This window comes from Emys orbicularis, chromosome 2 (assembly GCF_028017835.1).
Source record: "Emys orbicularis isolate rEmyOrb1 chromosome 2, rEmyOrb1.hap1, whole genome shotgun sequence".
NCBI lineage: Eukaryota > Metazoa > Chordata > Testudines > Emydidae > Emys > Emys orbicularis.
In genome coordinates, this window is record NC_088684.1 from 162,476,307 (window position 1) to 162,493,149 (window position 16,843).

The window sequence follows — 16,843 nt, forward strand, 5'->3', positions numbered from 1 at the left end:
ACGCTGTGACGGGCGAGGCCCCCTCTGGGGCTGCACAAATAGCTGCCTGTTCACAAATGACCATTGGATTGCACGAGGCCTGGCTCCGTTAACACCCTTTAACTCATTTCATTTATCGACATTTGCACTTTCTGCTGCGGGGCTTTCCGTGCCTGTGAAATGTCATTCACACCACGAAGGGCTGAACCCTGCGCCGGGCTCGGCGCAGGCAGCCTCGCCTCCTTCGAGAGCAACCGCGGGGATCAGAGGCAATAGTGTTGCCCTCACTAAAAATGGCCGCCACTCCCATTATTTACAATAACAGTGAAGCCAGATTACGCCGAGGTAAAGAGAAGCCATTCCCCTGCCCCTAGTAAACATGGCCGCCGCCGGGTCCCTTTGTTTAAACAACGGGGTTTGAGACCTGGCTGCCCAGCGCGGAGATGGCCGCCCCCTGCGCGGTGTGGTTTGGGACTCAGGCAAGAATCTCTCCCAGCGCCGCGGGTCGGACTCCCTCGCCCCGGCGTGTGTCACGCGGTGCCGGGGGGTGAAGGCCCGGCTGGCTCCGTCCGTGCCCCAGCTCCAGCCCCGCCCGCACTGCGCCCCCCACCCAACCTCTCCTTGCCCCCCCAGCACTATCCCCTCCTGCACTGTGCGCCCCCCACCCAACACCCCCTTACCCCCAGCTCCACCCCTGCCTGCACTGCGCCCCCTGACCCCAACACCCTTTTCTCCCCAGCTCCACCCGCACCCATGCTGCGCTCTCTGCCCCCAACACCCTCGTCCCCCACAGCACTATCCCCACCCGCACTGTACTTCCCGCCTCCAACACCCCCTTACCCCCAGCTCCACCCCTGCCCGCACTGACAGGGTGCCCCGCCTCCAATACCTCCTTGCCCCCCAGCTCCAAACTGAAGGAGTGCCCCCCCTCCCCCGGCTCGGTGCTGACTGTGTGTTTCCTCTGGCAGGAGGAGAGAGCCGTTTGCCCCTATGATGCCAATCACCAGATGCCCAGAGCCTCCTTGGCTAAGCACATAGTGGCCTGCCGGCTGAGGAGGCTGGAGTACTCCAGAGAGGAGCAGGTAGCCACTTTCAGCTCTGGGCGGACTGGTTGGTTTTTTCCAGGGGCAGGAATCCCTTGGTCAGGATCTGTTGAGAGGAAATAGTTTGGCAGTCTTAAGAGATCTGGATTGGTTCAGACAAATCTGCTGTTTATACTCTAGGCCCAGAGAAATTGTATAAAGGAAGGCCCTGATTTTGCAGGTGGATCCTTGCAGGTGGCCTGTGCACCTGCACAAGTCCAGTGAGAGACTGTCTGGGTGTGAAGGCCCAGTTGGGTTTGTCAGACTACAGAATTGGGGAGCCCTGGCGGTTCTGGGTGGGGATGCTTGAATCTTAGCTATAAACTCCAGAATGGTATAATTAATGTCTTTTGGTTTGTAGGCTGAAATGTATGACTCTGCATTTTACTACAAGAAAGCAAAGATACCCACCATTACTATGGGTAAGTATGAATTTGGTAATGGTTGTATAGTGGAATGCAGACACTTCAGGTGACAATGTTACCTCAGGTTTCAGAGTAGCAGCCGTGTTAGTCTGTATCCGCAAAAAGAACAGGAGTACTTGTGGCACCTTAGAGACTAACAAATTTATTTGAGCATAAGCTTTCGTGGGCTACAGCATCCGAAGAAGTGGGCTGTAGCCCACGAAAGCTTATGCTCAAATAAATTTGTTAGTCTCTAAGGTGCCACAAGCACTCCTGTTCTTTATGATATTACCTCAGTTGCTCCAGTGTAAGAGAAACTTCATTATTCTCACCATCTAGATGATTTTAAAATAAATTTGGCTTGTGGCACTTTACCTTAATTCTGCAAAGCTGAGCAGCACACCTTTTTTCCTTACCTGATGCTAGTCAGAGGGTGTTTTTCCTTCTCATTTTCAAAGTTTGAAGAGGATATTATAATTTAATTCCCACTTATTTATCAGCATATTTGTGGCAGATTGTTGTTGTTTTTTCTATATCTCTAACACAGCTTGCAAGTTCCCTTTGCTTTGTTACTTTCTTGTTTGTGCAGCGGACTCAGCTGTGATGTGAGTAGATCACATGTATATGTCATCTCCCACCTCAGCAGTTTGACCCAGTTCTAAGAATAGCGTTTAGCTGCTGCAGTAGAGCTTCTGAAGGGAGACCTGTTTTCACTGCAGTTCTACATAAACTAGTGGAAATATTAGTGTGGGATGGTTCTTGGTTGGGTGAGGGAGGAGTCTCTTTAATGTCTCTGCATTACTGTACTTGCTTCCAAATAAATCTTGCTCTGGAATCTAGAGGTTATTTCCCCCAAGATTATAAGGCCCTTTTAAGGCAGATGAAAATGTGACCTTCAGTTACTTGTCCCTCTTTAAATGGCAGAGTTACAGTTAACAGATGTTTATATAACAAGTGTTTGAAAAATCTGCACAGCAGAGTAATAATAATAATATTAAATAATAAAGCAAGACACACAGTGTGAGTCTGTGTCCTGAGGAGTTTAGAACCTGAAAAACAGACACAGAGGAGACAGGATACACTAGCAGGCAAGGCCGGCTCCAGGCACCAGGGAAGGAAGCAGGTGCCTCTGGCGGCCAATCGAAAGGGGCTGCACGTCTGTCCATTGTTGGGGCGGCATGTCCGGGTCGTCGTCGTCGTTGGCACTTTGGCGGAAGCCCAATCAGTCCGCTTCAGTCTTCTGCGGCAATTCGGCGGCAGGTCCTTCGCTCCCTGTCTTCCTTGGCGGCATTTTGGCGGTAGCTCAATCGTTTTCTTCCCTTTTTTTTTTTTTTTTTTTACCTCGCCGCTTGGGGCGGCAAAAAAGCTGGAGCCGGCCCTGCTAGCAGGACCAGAGGAGTAACTTGATATCATTTATATGTAATTGTAGAATAAATATAAATCTTATTAACTGGTTGTGGTTTGGTTTTCTGGACTAAATAACGTGGAATGGATGTAAGAACAAACCTTTAAAAAGCCAGAATATATTTGGTTAAAAATTTTCCATTACAGTCAAAGAATTCCTGAGTGTCTGATGGCCTTTTGCTGAACATCATTAATTCAGGATGAGGAATATTATTCTCTGTACAATAACCACTGCCTACCTGTCCATTAAACCTCGCCAGCTAAGAGCACAGATCTAGCACATACATCAGGGTGGACTTGTACAAAGGTGCAGGAGCTTTGTAAAATTCTCTTTTCCTTTTTTTCAGATAAGGATCTACAATTTCAGATTATTAAACAAGCTAAAGATTTGAGTGCTAAAGAAGGTGGAGGCTCCGGTGAAGGTAAGCGGAGTACACAGATTAAGCCAGGGGTTCTCCAGATTTTCTGTAGTGTGGGTCATCTCTCCTCCCATTCGTGATCACTCAAGCCACCTCTTTCCTAGTCTCCCTTGATCTCATTTGTGGGTTCACTGTCATACAATATTCATTTGCTCCCTTACTTCCTCTGGTCCCCACAGCTGTGTTCTCCTCCCTCACCTGGGATCTGGGGAGGGTTCAGGTCCTCCATGTTCAACTCAAGAGCTATCTTCAGGACTGGAAATCTAGCCCTGCAAAGCTCACGATGTTCTTTAATGCCAGTCCCACAATCCCACTATTTAAAATCTTCCCCCTACTGACCCCCTCTGGCCCAGCTCTCTGAGCTGCCCCCTCTTTTGCCTTCCACAGCCCAGAACCCCCTCAGACCGAACCCCACTCCCACTGCTGGGAATACTTTTCCTGGACAAGAAACCTTCCTTTTTGTTTTCACTTCCTCCTCTGAATCCCCAAACTAACATTTGTTTTATTGGGCATGTGATATGTAGCTGTCTTTCATTGCCCCATGATACATGAACCTTCAATTTCCGTTTTTACAATGGATTATTGCAAACTTTCCTAAGAGGAGTTAGATTTCAAAAGGGCTAACTTTAATAAATTAAGGCGACTAGTTAGGGAAGTGGATTGGACTAACATATTTATGGATCTAAAGGCAGAAGGCGCCTGGGATTATTTCAAGTTAAAGTTACAGGAGCTCTCGGAGGCCTGTATCCCGAGAAAAGGAAAACGGTTCGTAGGCACGAGATTTAGACCAAGCTGGATGAGCGAGCGTCTCAGAGGGGTGATTAAGAAAAAACAAAGCGTACAAAGAGGGGAGGGATCGACAAAGAAACCTACCTTATTGAGGTCAGAGCATGTAGAGATGGAGTGAGAAAGGCCAAAAGCCGTGTAGAGTTGGACCTTGCGAGGGGAATTAAAACCAATAGCAAGAGGTTTTATAGCCATATAAATAGGAAGAAAACAAAGAAAGAAGAAGTGGGACCGCTGAAGACTGTAGATGGAGTGGAGATTAAGGATAATCTAGGCATGGCACAATATCTAAATGAATATTTTGCATCGGTCTTTGAGGCTAATGAAGGGCTTAGGAATAGAGGCAGCGTGACAGAGGGGAATAAAGGAGGGGGGTTGACATTACCGTATCCGAGGTAGAAGCCAAACTCGAACAGCTTAACGGGACTAAATCGGGCGGACCGGATGATCTTCATCCGAGAATATTAAAGGAACTGGCGCGAGAAATTGCAAGCCCCTTAGCGATAATTTTTAATGAATCTGTAAACTCGGGGGTGGTACCGTTGGACTGGAGAATAGCTAATGTGGTTCCTATTTTCAAGAAGGGGAAAAAAAGGGACCCGGGTAACTACAGGCCTGTTAGTTTAACATCTGTAATATGCAAGGTCTTGGAAAAAATTTTGAAGGAGAAAGTAGTTAAGGACCTTGAGGTCAATGGCAATTGGGACAAATTACAACATGGTTTTACGAAAGGCAGATCGTGCCAAACCAACCTGATCTCCTTCTTTGAGAAAGTAACAGATTTTTTAGATAAAGTAAATGCGGTGGATCTAATATACCTCGATTTCAGTAAAGCGTTTGATACGGTACCTCATGAGGAATTATTGGTTAAATTAGAAAAGATGGGGATCGATATGAAAATCCAGAGGTGGATAAAGCACTGGTTAAAGGGGAGACTGCAGCGGGTCGTACTGAAAGGTGAACTGTCAGGTTGGAGGGAGGTGACCAGTGGAGTTCCTCAAGGTTCGGTTTTGGGTCCGATTTTATTTAATCTATTTATTACTGACCTCGGAACCGAATGTAGAAGTGGGCTGATAAAGTTTGCGGATGACACAAAGTTGGGAGGTACTGCCAATTCGGAGAAAGATCGGGATATCCTGCAGGGAGACTTGGATGACCTTGTAAACTGGAGTAATAGTAATAGGATGAAATTTAATAGTGAGAAGTGTAAGGTGATGCACTTAGGGATGACTAACAAGAATTTTAGTTATAAGCTGGGGACGCATCGGTTGGAAGTAACAGAGGAGGAGAAGGACCTCGGAGTCCTGGTTGATCGCAGGATGACTATGAGTTGGCAATGTGACGTGGCCGTGAAAAAAGCTAATGCGGTCTTGGGATGCATTAGGCGAGGTATTTCTAGTAGGGATAAGGAGGTGCTGCTTCCGTTATACAAGGCACTGGTGAGACCTCATTTGGAGTACTGTGTGCAGTTCTGGTCTCCCATGTTTAAAAAGGATGAACTCAAACTGGAACGGGTGCAGAGAAGGGCCACTAGGATGATCCGAGGAATGGAAAACCTGTCGTACGAAAGGAGACTCGAGGAGCTTGGTTTGTTTACCCTAACCAAAAGAAGGCTGAGAGGGGATATGATTGCTCTCTTTAAATATATCAGAGGGATAAATACCAGGGAGGGAGAGGAATTATTTCAGCTCAGTACTAATGTGGACACGAGAACAAATGGATATAAACTGGCCGTCGGGAAGTTTAGGCTTGAAATTAGACGACGGTTTCTAACCGTCAGAGGGGTGAAGTTCTGGAACAGCCTTCCGAGGGAAACGGTGGGGGCGAAAGACCTCTCTGGCTTTAAGATTAAGCTTGATAAGTTTATGGAGGGGATGGTTTGATGGGATAACGTGATTTTAGTCAATAGGTCAATAACGTGCCATCGCAGGTAATTAGTATCAATGGTCAATGCGGGTCTGGCTGGAGAATCTTGCCCACATGCTCGGGGTTCTGCTGATCGCCATATTTGGGGTCGGGAAGGAATTTTCCTCCAGGGTAGATTGGCAAAGGCCCTGGAGGTTTTTCGCCTTCCTCCGCAGCATGGGGCAGGGGTCGCTTGCTGGAGGATTCTCTGCGACTTGAAGTCTTCAAATCATGATTTGGGGACTTCAACAGCTGAGTCAAGGGAGAGAATTATTCCAGGAGTGGGTGGGTCAGCTTTTGTGGCCTGCATCATGCGGGAGGTCAGACTAGATGATCATAATGGTCCCTTCTGACCTTAAAGTCTATGAGTCTATGAGAGTGATTTAGTCAGAGGGGCCTGCTCCCCCTTAGATAGGATGGACATTGTGTCCACCCATACATTTAAGTCCTTACATCCTGTTTTTCACTGATCAGCAGAGAACACATAAAACAGCCTGGAGCCCAGGAAAGGACAGAAATAGATTTCTCAAGAGAATGAAAGATGAAATCAAGACAGACTCTTGACAGACTGTGCTTGCTTGTACAGATGGCAGTAGAGCTATAGTGTGCGCTGTGGGAATGATTGTGGCACCTGGATAAAACTGCATTAAGCTAACTTTGTCATTTTAAAATACATACATGTGCACAAATTAAGGTTGCCAACCCTCCAGGATTGTCCTGGAGTCTCAAGGAATTAAAGATTAATTTTTAATTAAAAGATTGTCACGTGATGAAACCTCCAGGAATACATCCAACCAAAATTGGCAGCCCTAGTGTATATAGGGGGAAAAGTGTATGCTCATTCTTCCTTTCTGACAGGCTAACTCAGCAGCTGAATACAGCAGCACTGACTGGCAGACTTTTCTGCTCTGTTTTTTTTCTCTAGTATAGAAATGGAAACCCGTAGAATGGGCTCTTTGGAAAGGGGGAACCTGGAAATTTTCATAGTATTGATGGCATATTTGGAAGATGTGAGGTTTTTTTCCCCATGATTTAACAAAGCTGTAGTAATTTTAATTTCAAATCTTAATCTAACCTGAATGTACTGGACATCTTTAAAAGAAACTAAACGAACACCAAAACATGTACCATATGCTATATTGCAAAAATACATCTATGGGCCACTAGGTGTCGCAGTTATAGCTCACCATCCTATTTTAACGTGCTCTTGTGCTTTTTAGAAGCGATCTGAAGAAAGAACCAAAGTTGTCCAAACTGTCCACATTCACCTAATAAAACCTGATAATAAATTAAGAAGTTACTTAGTAAACACTTATTCTTTTCTCTAAAACTCTCCACTAACGCAAAGTTGTAGTCCAGGTTTTTAATACACAGTCATCAAGAAATGTGAAGTTTTATGGTGCATAATTGTCAAATTAAGGTTGCTGTAGGAACCAGAAGATTGAATTTTCTGCATTTTAAAACCTCAGACATAATATCTGTTAACACAAATTTTGCCTTCAGTTTCCTTGGCTTGTTTAAAAGAGGGTGATAGCTGAGCAGACCTTCAGGTAAACACAGCTACTTTTATTTGAATAGGTGGAATTCCCAGTAAGTTGTTACAAATGTAACAGAAAATAGGGCATATTTCACGGGTTCTCAATCTGCGTCACATCTGGATCAGCACATCTGAACAGAGAGAGTTCTAGCTTTTCTCTTCGTCCAGTGTAGTCATTGCTGTGATATGACCCCATCGTGAATGAAAAGGACCTAGCTGATCTTTCTGCTCTTGAAATATTTTTAAATAAAAATATCCTTGATTCTTCTTTCATGAGCAGGGAGGAGACTGAAGGGGAATTAGGGAGATGAATGTTCTCCTTACTTAGGCTTTGTCTCCATTTACAGTGTGTGTTTTGTACATACACTGCACGCCCACCTAGCACAGGTATAAATAGCAGTGTAGATGGTGAGGCACTGCTTGGGCAAGTAGAGTAAAGACACACTTGAACTTTAGGGTATATACTCTATTCACTCTTGATATGAACGAGCAGTGCCTCTCACATATACACGGCTATTTTTAGCAGTGTAGTGTTCCACTGCCGGAGTCTTTCTCCAGTGCAAGGACAGGCTGTAGCAGTGGGGAGGCAGTGGAGAAAGACTCCAGCATCATCCCACTGCTGGAGCCTTTTCCTGCTGCAAGGAAAGGCTCTGGCATCGCTGTTGGAACCTTTTTCCATTGCTTCTCCCCTGCCAGAGCCTTTTGTTGCCGTGTGTCGCTAACCACCACAGTGTGAATGCAGCCTGTATTTCAGTGCAGCATGTAGATACACGTAACCTACATGCCCCTGACAGCGTAGACAAGGCCTAAAAGATATACAGTATTCTTTCTGCAAGTGATAGCCTTTCATAAGTACTGTACCATATTCTGTTGTTTCAAGAAATTCACTTTGCAATGCTACAGTGTGTTGGAGAGAGTGTGACTGAGGGTTTGACTATTCTGTTTGAAGGAAATAAAATCTTTGCCATAAAACAGGGAGAGTGACTACAGCTTTAATAAATTGGGGAAGCAGGTTTTTTTTAGCCAGCAGGTAACGAATACATCTTGGTAACTGTATAGCTAGTGAGTAAGTATAGACTAATAACTGGGAGGAGACTGGCAACTCTGTTTTGCCAATTGTAAATGCTTTTGTTGCACATTACTTCTCTTCAGGGTTTTTAAACCGACTAGCAATGTGAGCGGATAGAAGGTAGCCTATTCTGAATCATCTTTGAAAGCATTCAGAGCAGACAATTGAGCATTATCTATTTGTTTAAACAGAGGCTTTCATTCCAATTATTGCCAATAGAATGTTGGCTGTTAACTAGTTTGCAGTTGAAATTTGGAAACAAATTTAAAAATAAATATGTACTTGTCAAGGCTGTATCCCTACTTTGAACTTTAGGGTACAAATGTAGGGGCCTGCATGAAAACTTCTAAGCTTATCTACCAGCTTAGCTCTGGTCCGCTGCCACCATCTTAAGAATTCCCTCCCTGGGAAGCCTTGAGAAACCTTTCACCAATTCCCTGGTGAATACAGATCCAAACTCCTTGGATTTTAAACAAGGAGAAATTGACCCTTCCCCCCTCCTTCCTTTCACCAACTCCTGGTGAATACAAATCCAAACCCCCTTTGGATCTTAAAACAAGGAGAAATCAATCAGGTTTTTAAAAAGAAGGCTTTTAATTAAAGCAAAAGGTAAAAATCATCTCTGTAAAATCAGTATGGAAAATAACTTTACAGGGTAATCAAACTTAAAGAGCTCAGAGGAATCCCCTCTGTCTTAGGTTCAAAGTATAGCAAACAAGATAAGCACTCTGGTAAAAGGTACATTTACAAGTTGAGAAAACAAAGTAAATCTAAGACGCCTTGCCTGGCTTTTACTTACAATTTTGAAATAAGAGAGACTTGTTTAGAAAGATGGGGAGAACCTGGATTGATGTCTGGTCCCTCTCAGACCCAAGAGCGAACAACCCCTTAAACAAAGGGGACACACAAAAGCCTTTCCCCCCCCAAGATTTGAAAGTATCTTGTCCCCTTATTGGTCCTCTGGGTCAGGTGTCAGCCAGGTTACCCGAGCTTCTTAACCCTTTACAGGTAAAAGGATTTGGAGTCTCTGGCTAGGAGGGATCTCAGCACTGTACACAGGAGAGCTGTCACCCTTCCCTTTATAGTTATGACAGTACTATTGGACCCGTACAAAAACATTCTTTTGCAGGCTAGTGGGCTGTCACTAATAACAATACAGGAAATCGTATTGTGGACTAGATAGTTTTTGTGGGCGTTCTCTCCCTTTCCCCCCAAATAGCCCTCATAGTCCCTGCAGGAGACACCAAAACTCCTGGCTCCCCAGGTGCTGAGGAAAGTTAACGAAATAGAAGTGTTGGGGCCATTTGGTGACAGTCTGTTACAGAGTCATCATTTCATGAAGCAGATTTCAGTGGTTTCCTAAAATTAGGCCAACTAAAGCACTTTTTAAGCTATCAGAATCCAGTAAAGCTAAAGAAGTCTGTCTTGCACAAGTGAAAAGTATGTAAATAGTGTCCAAGTTCCTAGTGCCAGTACACTTGCTCCTCCCCACAAGTTTCTTTGTGTAGCAGTATTGCCATTTTATAGAATTAATAATGTCCATTTGTTCACAAGCTTTAGGTGCCTATTCTTCACTGCCTGTTGAAGTTCCCCAAAACCACAAACGCTTCATCTGTGACCTGACTCAAGCTGATCGTCTTGCAATCTATGATTATGTCCTGGAAGAGACGAAGAAACAGAGGTCCAGATCCCAGGCCACTGAAAACGACAGTGATCTCTTTGTAGATTTGGCTGCTAAAGTCACCCAAGGTTTGAGAAACATTCAAATTCTTGAGTTTTACAACTTAAAATGGCAGTGTTTGTCATTTTCAAATGTTGTCACGTTTCTACAGTTAGAGGGATTTGGTTGAACATCTATTCAGGTTTGAATTAATAACATGTAAACCAAATTGTGGATTCTAGGAAAAGGGCAAAAATTATGCAAACTAGCCCGGAAAAGAGCTGGCAAATACTCTTTTTGTATTATAGTTCTTTTAAAAAAAAAAAAAAAAAAAAAAAAAAAAAAAAAAAGGTACAATTCAGGACACAGGTAAGATACCTTCAGATCCTGTAATGTGGTGGTCTTTGTGTAGTTGCCTATTATATCTTTCTCCTTTCCACCTTCAATTCTGCCAGCTTCCTGTCCAAACAGCTCTTCTGCACTTCTCTCATTGTATCTGTTGCCTGCATCTCAGCAGGAGGAGGGATCCTTCATTTTTTCTGCAACAGGCCTGCACTTCTTTGGCTCACAACTGAATGTGAAATTTTGCAAGATTTCTGCTGTGAAAGCTGATAAGAGATAAAAGCAGCATGGAACAGTAACAATAGAAATGTGATAAGAGACACACGATAGTCTTTTGGCACAAAGAAAATTCTGGAGAAATATATAAACTAGTGAGACAGATCAGGACTCCTCCAATTACTATATTCTGTAAAACAAAAAATATACATGCAGGGAAAAAATGCCTTATTTCTGGAGCCCGATCCTGCAAAAGGATCTGCATGGCCATAGACATTTACATTTGCTGGATCGATCCCTCTGTTTGCCAGACTTCCGCAGTTCAATAATATGGGTTTTGAAAATGTGACTTGTAAATTAGTATTTAGGACAGTTGTTGTTAAATAACTTATTTCAAGTCACTACGTTGGTCTTATTGCAGTGTCTCAGAGTTCATGTAATAATCTTGTATGGTGGCTTGAATGCCTTTTATTTTGGTTGTTGATTTTGGTCTTTACTGTGTAAGCAGATCTCTTCCAGCTTTCTCTCCAACTTCCCTAGACACTGTTTGATGCTGTAAATAAATACCAGAGAAACATCTGTTAAAAGAACTTGACACAAACTTACCTTTAGTCCTGTAAACAGCACCATTCTAAGACAGCCCTATTATGTATTCTCAAGTGCCGATGTATTGCCTCTGAAATTTTTTTTTTTAGTTTGTTTAACCACTTGTTTCACATTCAATTTTTTATTAGATGATGGTCAAAAAGGTCCAAAGTCTCATCTTGAAATCCTGGCAGAAATGCGGGACTATAAAAGACGGCGGCAGTCATACAGAGCTAAGAATGTTCATATAACAAAGAAATCTTACACTGAGGTGAGCATCAAATGTTTTTGTAGAGAATGCAAGACCTTGCAGGTATTAGAATGCTTAATCTTTTCACAGCATACACTCTCTAATGTGCTCCATTCAGATTAGTAAAAACAGTTTTAACTATGATGCCTAGGCAAAAAAATCTTAAAGAAACTTTTTGACCAAGTCTGAAGATGTGGGTTAGTAAATGTGTTAGCAATTTTATAAATCTCAAAAAGAAATGTTAATGGTTTAAAGTATTTTTCTCCTCTGGTTGGTTGTCGGTGTTTCCTGGTATCACTTTGTGGCTATCCTGTAGTTTGAGCTATGTCAATTTGAAAGTTGCATAAACTACTTAGAATGGCACTGCAGGGTTAAAAACCATATGTATTTAAAATGCATTTTTTCTTACTCCTATTACGAGACTGTTAAAAATGAAAGAACTTTAAAAATCTTGTGCCCATCATGTTATTTATTCTTTTTTCTTCATTCCTGAACAGTGAGGCTAAACTAGTCAATTTCAGTATCAGTTTCTTGTGCCTTAGCTATTTGGGGGTTGCAAAGACTTCAGAGAAATGTTTTCAGATGCAAACAGAAAACTTTTTTCACTGCAAGTTACTGAATCTATTTATCACAGCTACTTTTAATACTGAGTTTTGTACGTACAAATTCCAGCCACCTACATGTTGATAGTGTCCCTTTAAGGTGCATTTAGTAAAGTTACGTTGGAGTTTTTATTTCAGCAAATGTTTTTCCGTACAAATATCTGGTGCCTTTAAAAACAACACCTCAGACCTCATCTTTTGCCTGGTGTTTTCTAGTCTATTTTAGCTTCAAGTTTTCTTTTACTAATCTCTTCCCAGGTAATCAGAGATGTGATTGGTGTGCACATGGAAGAACTCAGCAGCCACTGGCAGGAGGAAGGTAAACCAGACAATGCAGAGACGTGTGAAGGAGGAAAATCTTCCATTTCAGCAAAATCTTCAGGAAGGTATTAACAAGAACCTCACAGCACTCACCAAAATGCTTTGTTTGTGCAGGGACGCTGGCAACCGTCAATCCATAGCGACCTATTACTGTATTCTAGTAGCACATAGAAGGCCCAGTTGAGAAAGAGACCCATTGTACTCCACAGTACAAATCCATACTAAGATAATCCTTGCCCTGAGGAGCGTATGGCTTACGTAGACAAGACAAAGGACGGAAGAAAACAAGTGTTATTCCCATTTTGCAGATGGGGAAAATGAAGTGCCTTTTTCCTAAGGCCACAAAGCAGTTTATGGCAGAGCCAGGACATGAACATAAACTCTCCTGAGTCCTAGTACAGCGCTGTAATCACAGGTCTCAGACTGTCACAGAGCAGCTAGGGAGAGAAGAACCTGTGAAAATGTGACTTTTAAAACACAAGAATTGGCGGGGAGATGCAGGACTGGAATAGTACCTTAAAAAAGGAGTTTAAAATAGTTTAAAAAACTGATTAGATGTCAAGTTGACAATGTCCCTTTAAGGTTCTCATAGTTACACTAGCAGTGCAACACAGCTATGTTCATGTATCTTTTGTATACTTAACACCAACAGTAATCCTTCACTTGGGTATTGAAAAAGAAAACAGGATAGACTTTATTACCTGTTTAACATGGAAGTGTGTCCGCGTCACTGTGTAATGCTTCCCATTTTTATTTCCTGACTTGGGTGGTTGAAATAGTAAACCAATAGGATCTATTTCAGCCTTTGCACCTAAAGAACTGGGGGAAGAAATTGCAGCCTGTCAAACGAGAGAAGCCAAAATCAGTGTCTTGTTTCCAAGTGTTTATTATCACAAACAAGAGAAGAAGAAGAAAATGATCCTACCAAATGGAATACAGTTCCTTTTCGTTGCCTACCAGAGGCAGACCGATGGAGATTAAAAGTATTCTAATAACTACAGTGTTTATGAAACTATTTATTAAACAAAACCAATAACTTTTTTTCTTCAGAAACGAAGAGAGACGGTCAGCATCAGTGGACTCTCGACAGTCTTGTGGAAGCTCTAAGGATGTCGATCGATCTAGACACAGGAGAGATCCCAGCAGAAGTCCAGACAAACAAAAAAGAAGTAGAGAAAGAGGCAAAGACAGGGATTCCAGGAGAAAAAGAGAGAGGCAAGTGTTACTCTAAGCAATTTGTTTGCCTGTACCAGTCAGTGATGATAGTCACCAGTGAAATGTAACGGTGCATCCGAGTTGAGTGCAGGAACGTAATACTCAATCCAAGTGGAAATGCAGGAGAATTCAGAGAGGCAGAATGTAATAACCCAGATCAGCCAAGCAAAACCCCTGTCCAAGCAGAATTTGCTGTGGGATCTTTAAAAAACTACAAGTGATCCAGTTTTCAGGGTTTAATCCAGGATCCAAAAGATGGCTCCTCCAGCAGTGACGTGCCCCTAACAATGCAGGAGCATTGGCTCAGATTTGACTCAAAGGGTCACCTAGTGCTCTCTGCTTGTGTTATATGGGCTGTATATTATGAATTAACCACACCTTGTATTACTGAGAGTTACTTAGTTGGTGTACATGAAGTGAATTTTAATACATACTTCTGAGGAGTTTGCATGGGGATCTACCAGTTAGATTGGTTGCCAGCTCTACCATTTGCTTCACTTACAGGTGTCTGATCTTTTTTTTTCTAAACGGAAAGCATTCCTAAGCTTCAGAACAACACTGCCCATAATGAATGACACCAACACCACTGAAGTAGAGAACTAAAAGTTTTTAGTACTAAAAGCAAAGAGATGATGATCCTGCAATGGGATCTACAAGTGCAGAGTCTCATGCCCATAGTGCAGAGTTGATGGAGTCCCATAGAATTCACTTGGATCTGGCACTGGTGCAAGTCCTTGAGCCAGCAGATCCCAGCTGAGGATCTGGTTCCAACTGTGATTTTAGGAGCTTATTCAAAACACTTTCCTGTCAGGCTCCTGGGCTCTCTTTGTGACCCTATATTAGTTTATAACAGAAATGGGAGAAATTGTATAGCACAATTCCTAGCAAGTGTGTATGAGCTCACAAAAACACAAATGCTTTGACCATATACTTTGGTGCATAGGATGGAGTGGCTGCTTGTCTCATAAAATGGCTTTATGCAGTTGTTTTTACAAGATACATTGTGCTCTGTCAGAGTGCAGGGTTGTGCAATGAGACTTGAATAAAGCTCACTGGAAATGAACCCTCAAAGGGAAGACAGTGACAAGATTTTGAAGGAAGTGCTTAGATTTAAAGGATATTTTCAGTCTTGAAAGACTTCGGGCTTCTCTAATGTTCAGACTTTCATCAGTGAAAGTTCAGTCAGCCACGCAGTTTTGGAGTTTTCTGTTAAATGCTGAGATCCTAACAAGACATTGGCTATAATGGCTTGTTTCTATTTCAGGGCTGAAGACAAATATCACAACCACAAAAGAAGAAAATAGAAAAGGGACTGTAAAGAAGATGTGTGTCAGCTGTTAGTTAAGGAAATAGACTTAAACTGGATCATTCAGAGCTGTGAATATCAGCAGCATGCTGATGGCGATAGCATTGTGAATTGAACATTGTACCCACAGCTGGGAGGCTGCCAATGATATCCTTCCCTCATCTTGACAACCTTACCATGGTCTTGTGTCTCAGATGGTTTTTATCTCTGCATTAGAAGGTGACGTATAGTTTGTTGTATTGCCTTTGACTGATTGATAAATATAATTTATTACATTGTCATTTTAAAATTCAGCCCAACTTGGTCTGGTGATTGAAGCAAAAGAGGAAGGGGCGAGGATTCAAATTTGTGCAGGTTTGCTGTGACTTTGGGAGGATACACTCTAGTCTTATGCATCAGTCACCCCACTGGAAACCTGGATAAAGTGCAGTGTGAAGGTGAGCCTGTAACAGGATGGTTAGTGCACTAGCCTCTGAAGACTTGGGTCCTAGGCTAAGTCACAAGAGAGTGTATTGACTATTCTCATCCTAGTCTCCATTCTTGCATACTGCAAAGCTGTCGTGTTCAGCGGGGTGGCAGGTTTGTAGAAATTTTGGTGGTGCCCAGAACCTGCCCCCCCCCCCCCAAACTCTGCCCCCACCTGCCTAAGGCTCTGGGAGGGAGTTTGGGTGGGGGGAGGAGGTCTGCGGTGCAGGCCCTGGACTGGGGCAGGGGATTGGGTGCAGGCTCTGGGAGGGAGTTTGGGTGGGGGAGGGGGTCTGGGGTGCAGGCTCTGGGATGGAGTTTGGGTGCTGGGTGCAGGCTACGGGCTGGGGGTGGGGTTGCAGGAGGGGGTGAGAGGTGCAGGCTCTGGGAGGGAGTTTGGGTGTAGGCTCTGGGTTGGGGCAAGGGGTGGGGGTGCAGGAGGGGGTGAGGGGTGCAGGCTCTGGGATGGAGTTTGGGTGTAGGCTGGGGCAAGGGGTGGGGGTGCAGGAGACGGTGAGGGGTGCAGGCTCTCAGAGAGAGTTTGGCTGCAGGCTCTGGGAGGGAGTGCGGAGGGCTGGGGTGCAGGCTTTGGGAGGGAGTTTGGAGTCAGGAGAGGTTGTGTGGGAAGAGAGTGGGAGTGCAGGCTCTGGAATGGAGTTTGGGTGCAGGCTCCGGGCTGGGGCAGGGGGTGGGTGTCCAGGAGGGGGGTGAGGAGTGCAGGCTCTGTGAGGGAGTTTGAGGGTTGGAGGGGGTGCAGGCTCTGGGAGGGAGTTTGGGGGCGGAAGGGGGAGGGGGTGCAGGCTCTGGGAGGGAATCTGGGGATGGGAGGGGGGTGCGAGCTCCGGGAGGGAGTTGGAAGTGAGAGGGGATGCAGGGGTGAGGGGTTTCGGGTGGGGCTGGGAATGAGGGGTTTGGCGTGTGGGAGGGGGTTCAGGGCTAGGGTAGAGGGTTGGGGTGAGGGCTTTGGGGTGGGGCTGGGGGGTTCATGCTGCAGGAGGGGGCTCAGGGCTGGGGCAGAGGGTTAGGGTGTGGGAGGATGAGGGCTCTGGCTGGGGCCAGGGATGAGGGGTTTGGGGTGTGGGAGGGGCTCAGGGCTAGGGCAGAGGCTAGGGGTGCGGGGGGGTGAGGCCTCTGTCTGGGGCTGTGGATGAGGGGTGCGGGGTGTTGGAGAGACTCAGAACTAGGGCGGTGGGGTGGGGTGAGGGCTCTGGGTGTGGCGGGGCTGGGGATGAGGAGTTTGGGATGCAGGCAGGCTGCCCTGGGGCTGGGGCCAGAGAGGACTCCCCCCAGCCCTCG

At 44.6% G+C, this 16,843-nt stretch overlaps 1 protein-coding gene across 1 annotated transcript; it reads left to right on the forward strand.

The window, feature by feature from the left end:
- Positions 1-301: 301 nt before the first annotated feature.
- Positions 302-15,375, forward strand: LOC135873509 (U11/U12 small nuclear ribonucleoprotein 48 kDa protein-like). Its single transcript, XM_065398053.1, has 9 exons — positions 302-458; positions 948-1,061; positions 1,423-1,483; positions 3,217-3,291; positions 10,140-10,334; positions 11,538-11,659; positions 12,499-12,626; positions 13,612-13,776; positions 15,041-15,375. Exons 1-9 carry the CDS (start codon positions 423-425, stop codon positions 15,078-15,080), a joined length of 936 nt encoding a protein of 311 aa, XP_065254125.1. The 5' UTR covers positions 302-422; the 3' UTR covers positions 15,081-15,375.
- Positions 15,376-16,843: the final 1,468 nt, after the last annotated feature.

What these genes read in the sequence shown, in the direction of transcription:
- LOC135873509 (XM_065398053.1), top strand. Translation starts at nt 423, where the DNA reads ATGGCCGCCCCCTGCGCGGTGTGGTTTGGGACTCAG. An exon ending in GATACCCACCATTACTATGG is followed by an intron (nt 1,484 to 3,216) that starts GTAAGTATGAAT and finishes CCTTTTTTTCAG; the next exon opens with ATAAGGATCTACAATTTCAG. An exon ending in AGGTGGAGGCTCCGGTGAAG is followed by an intron (nt 3,292 to 10,139) that starts GTAAGCGGAGTA and finishes TTTGTTCACAAG; the next exon opens with CTTTAGGTGCCTATTCTTCA.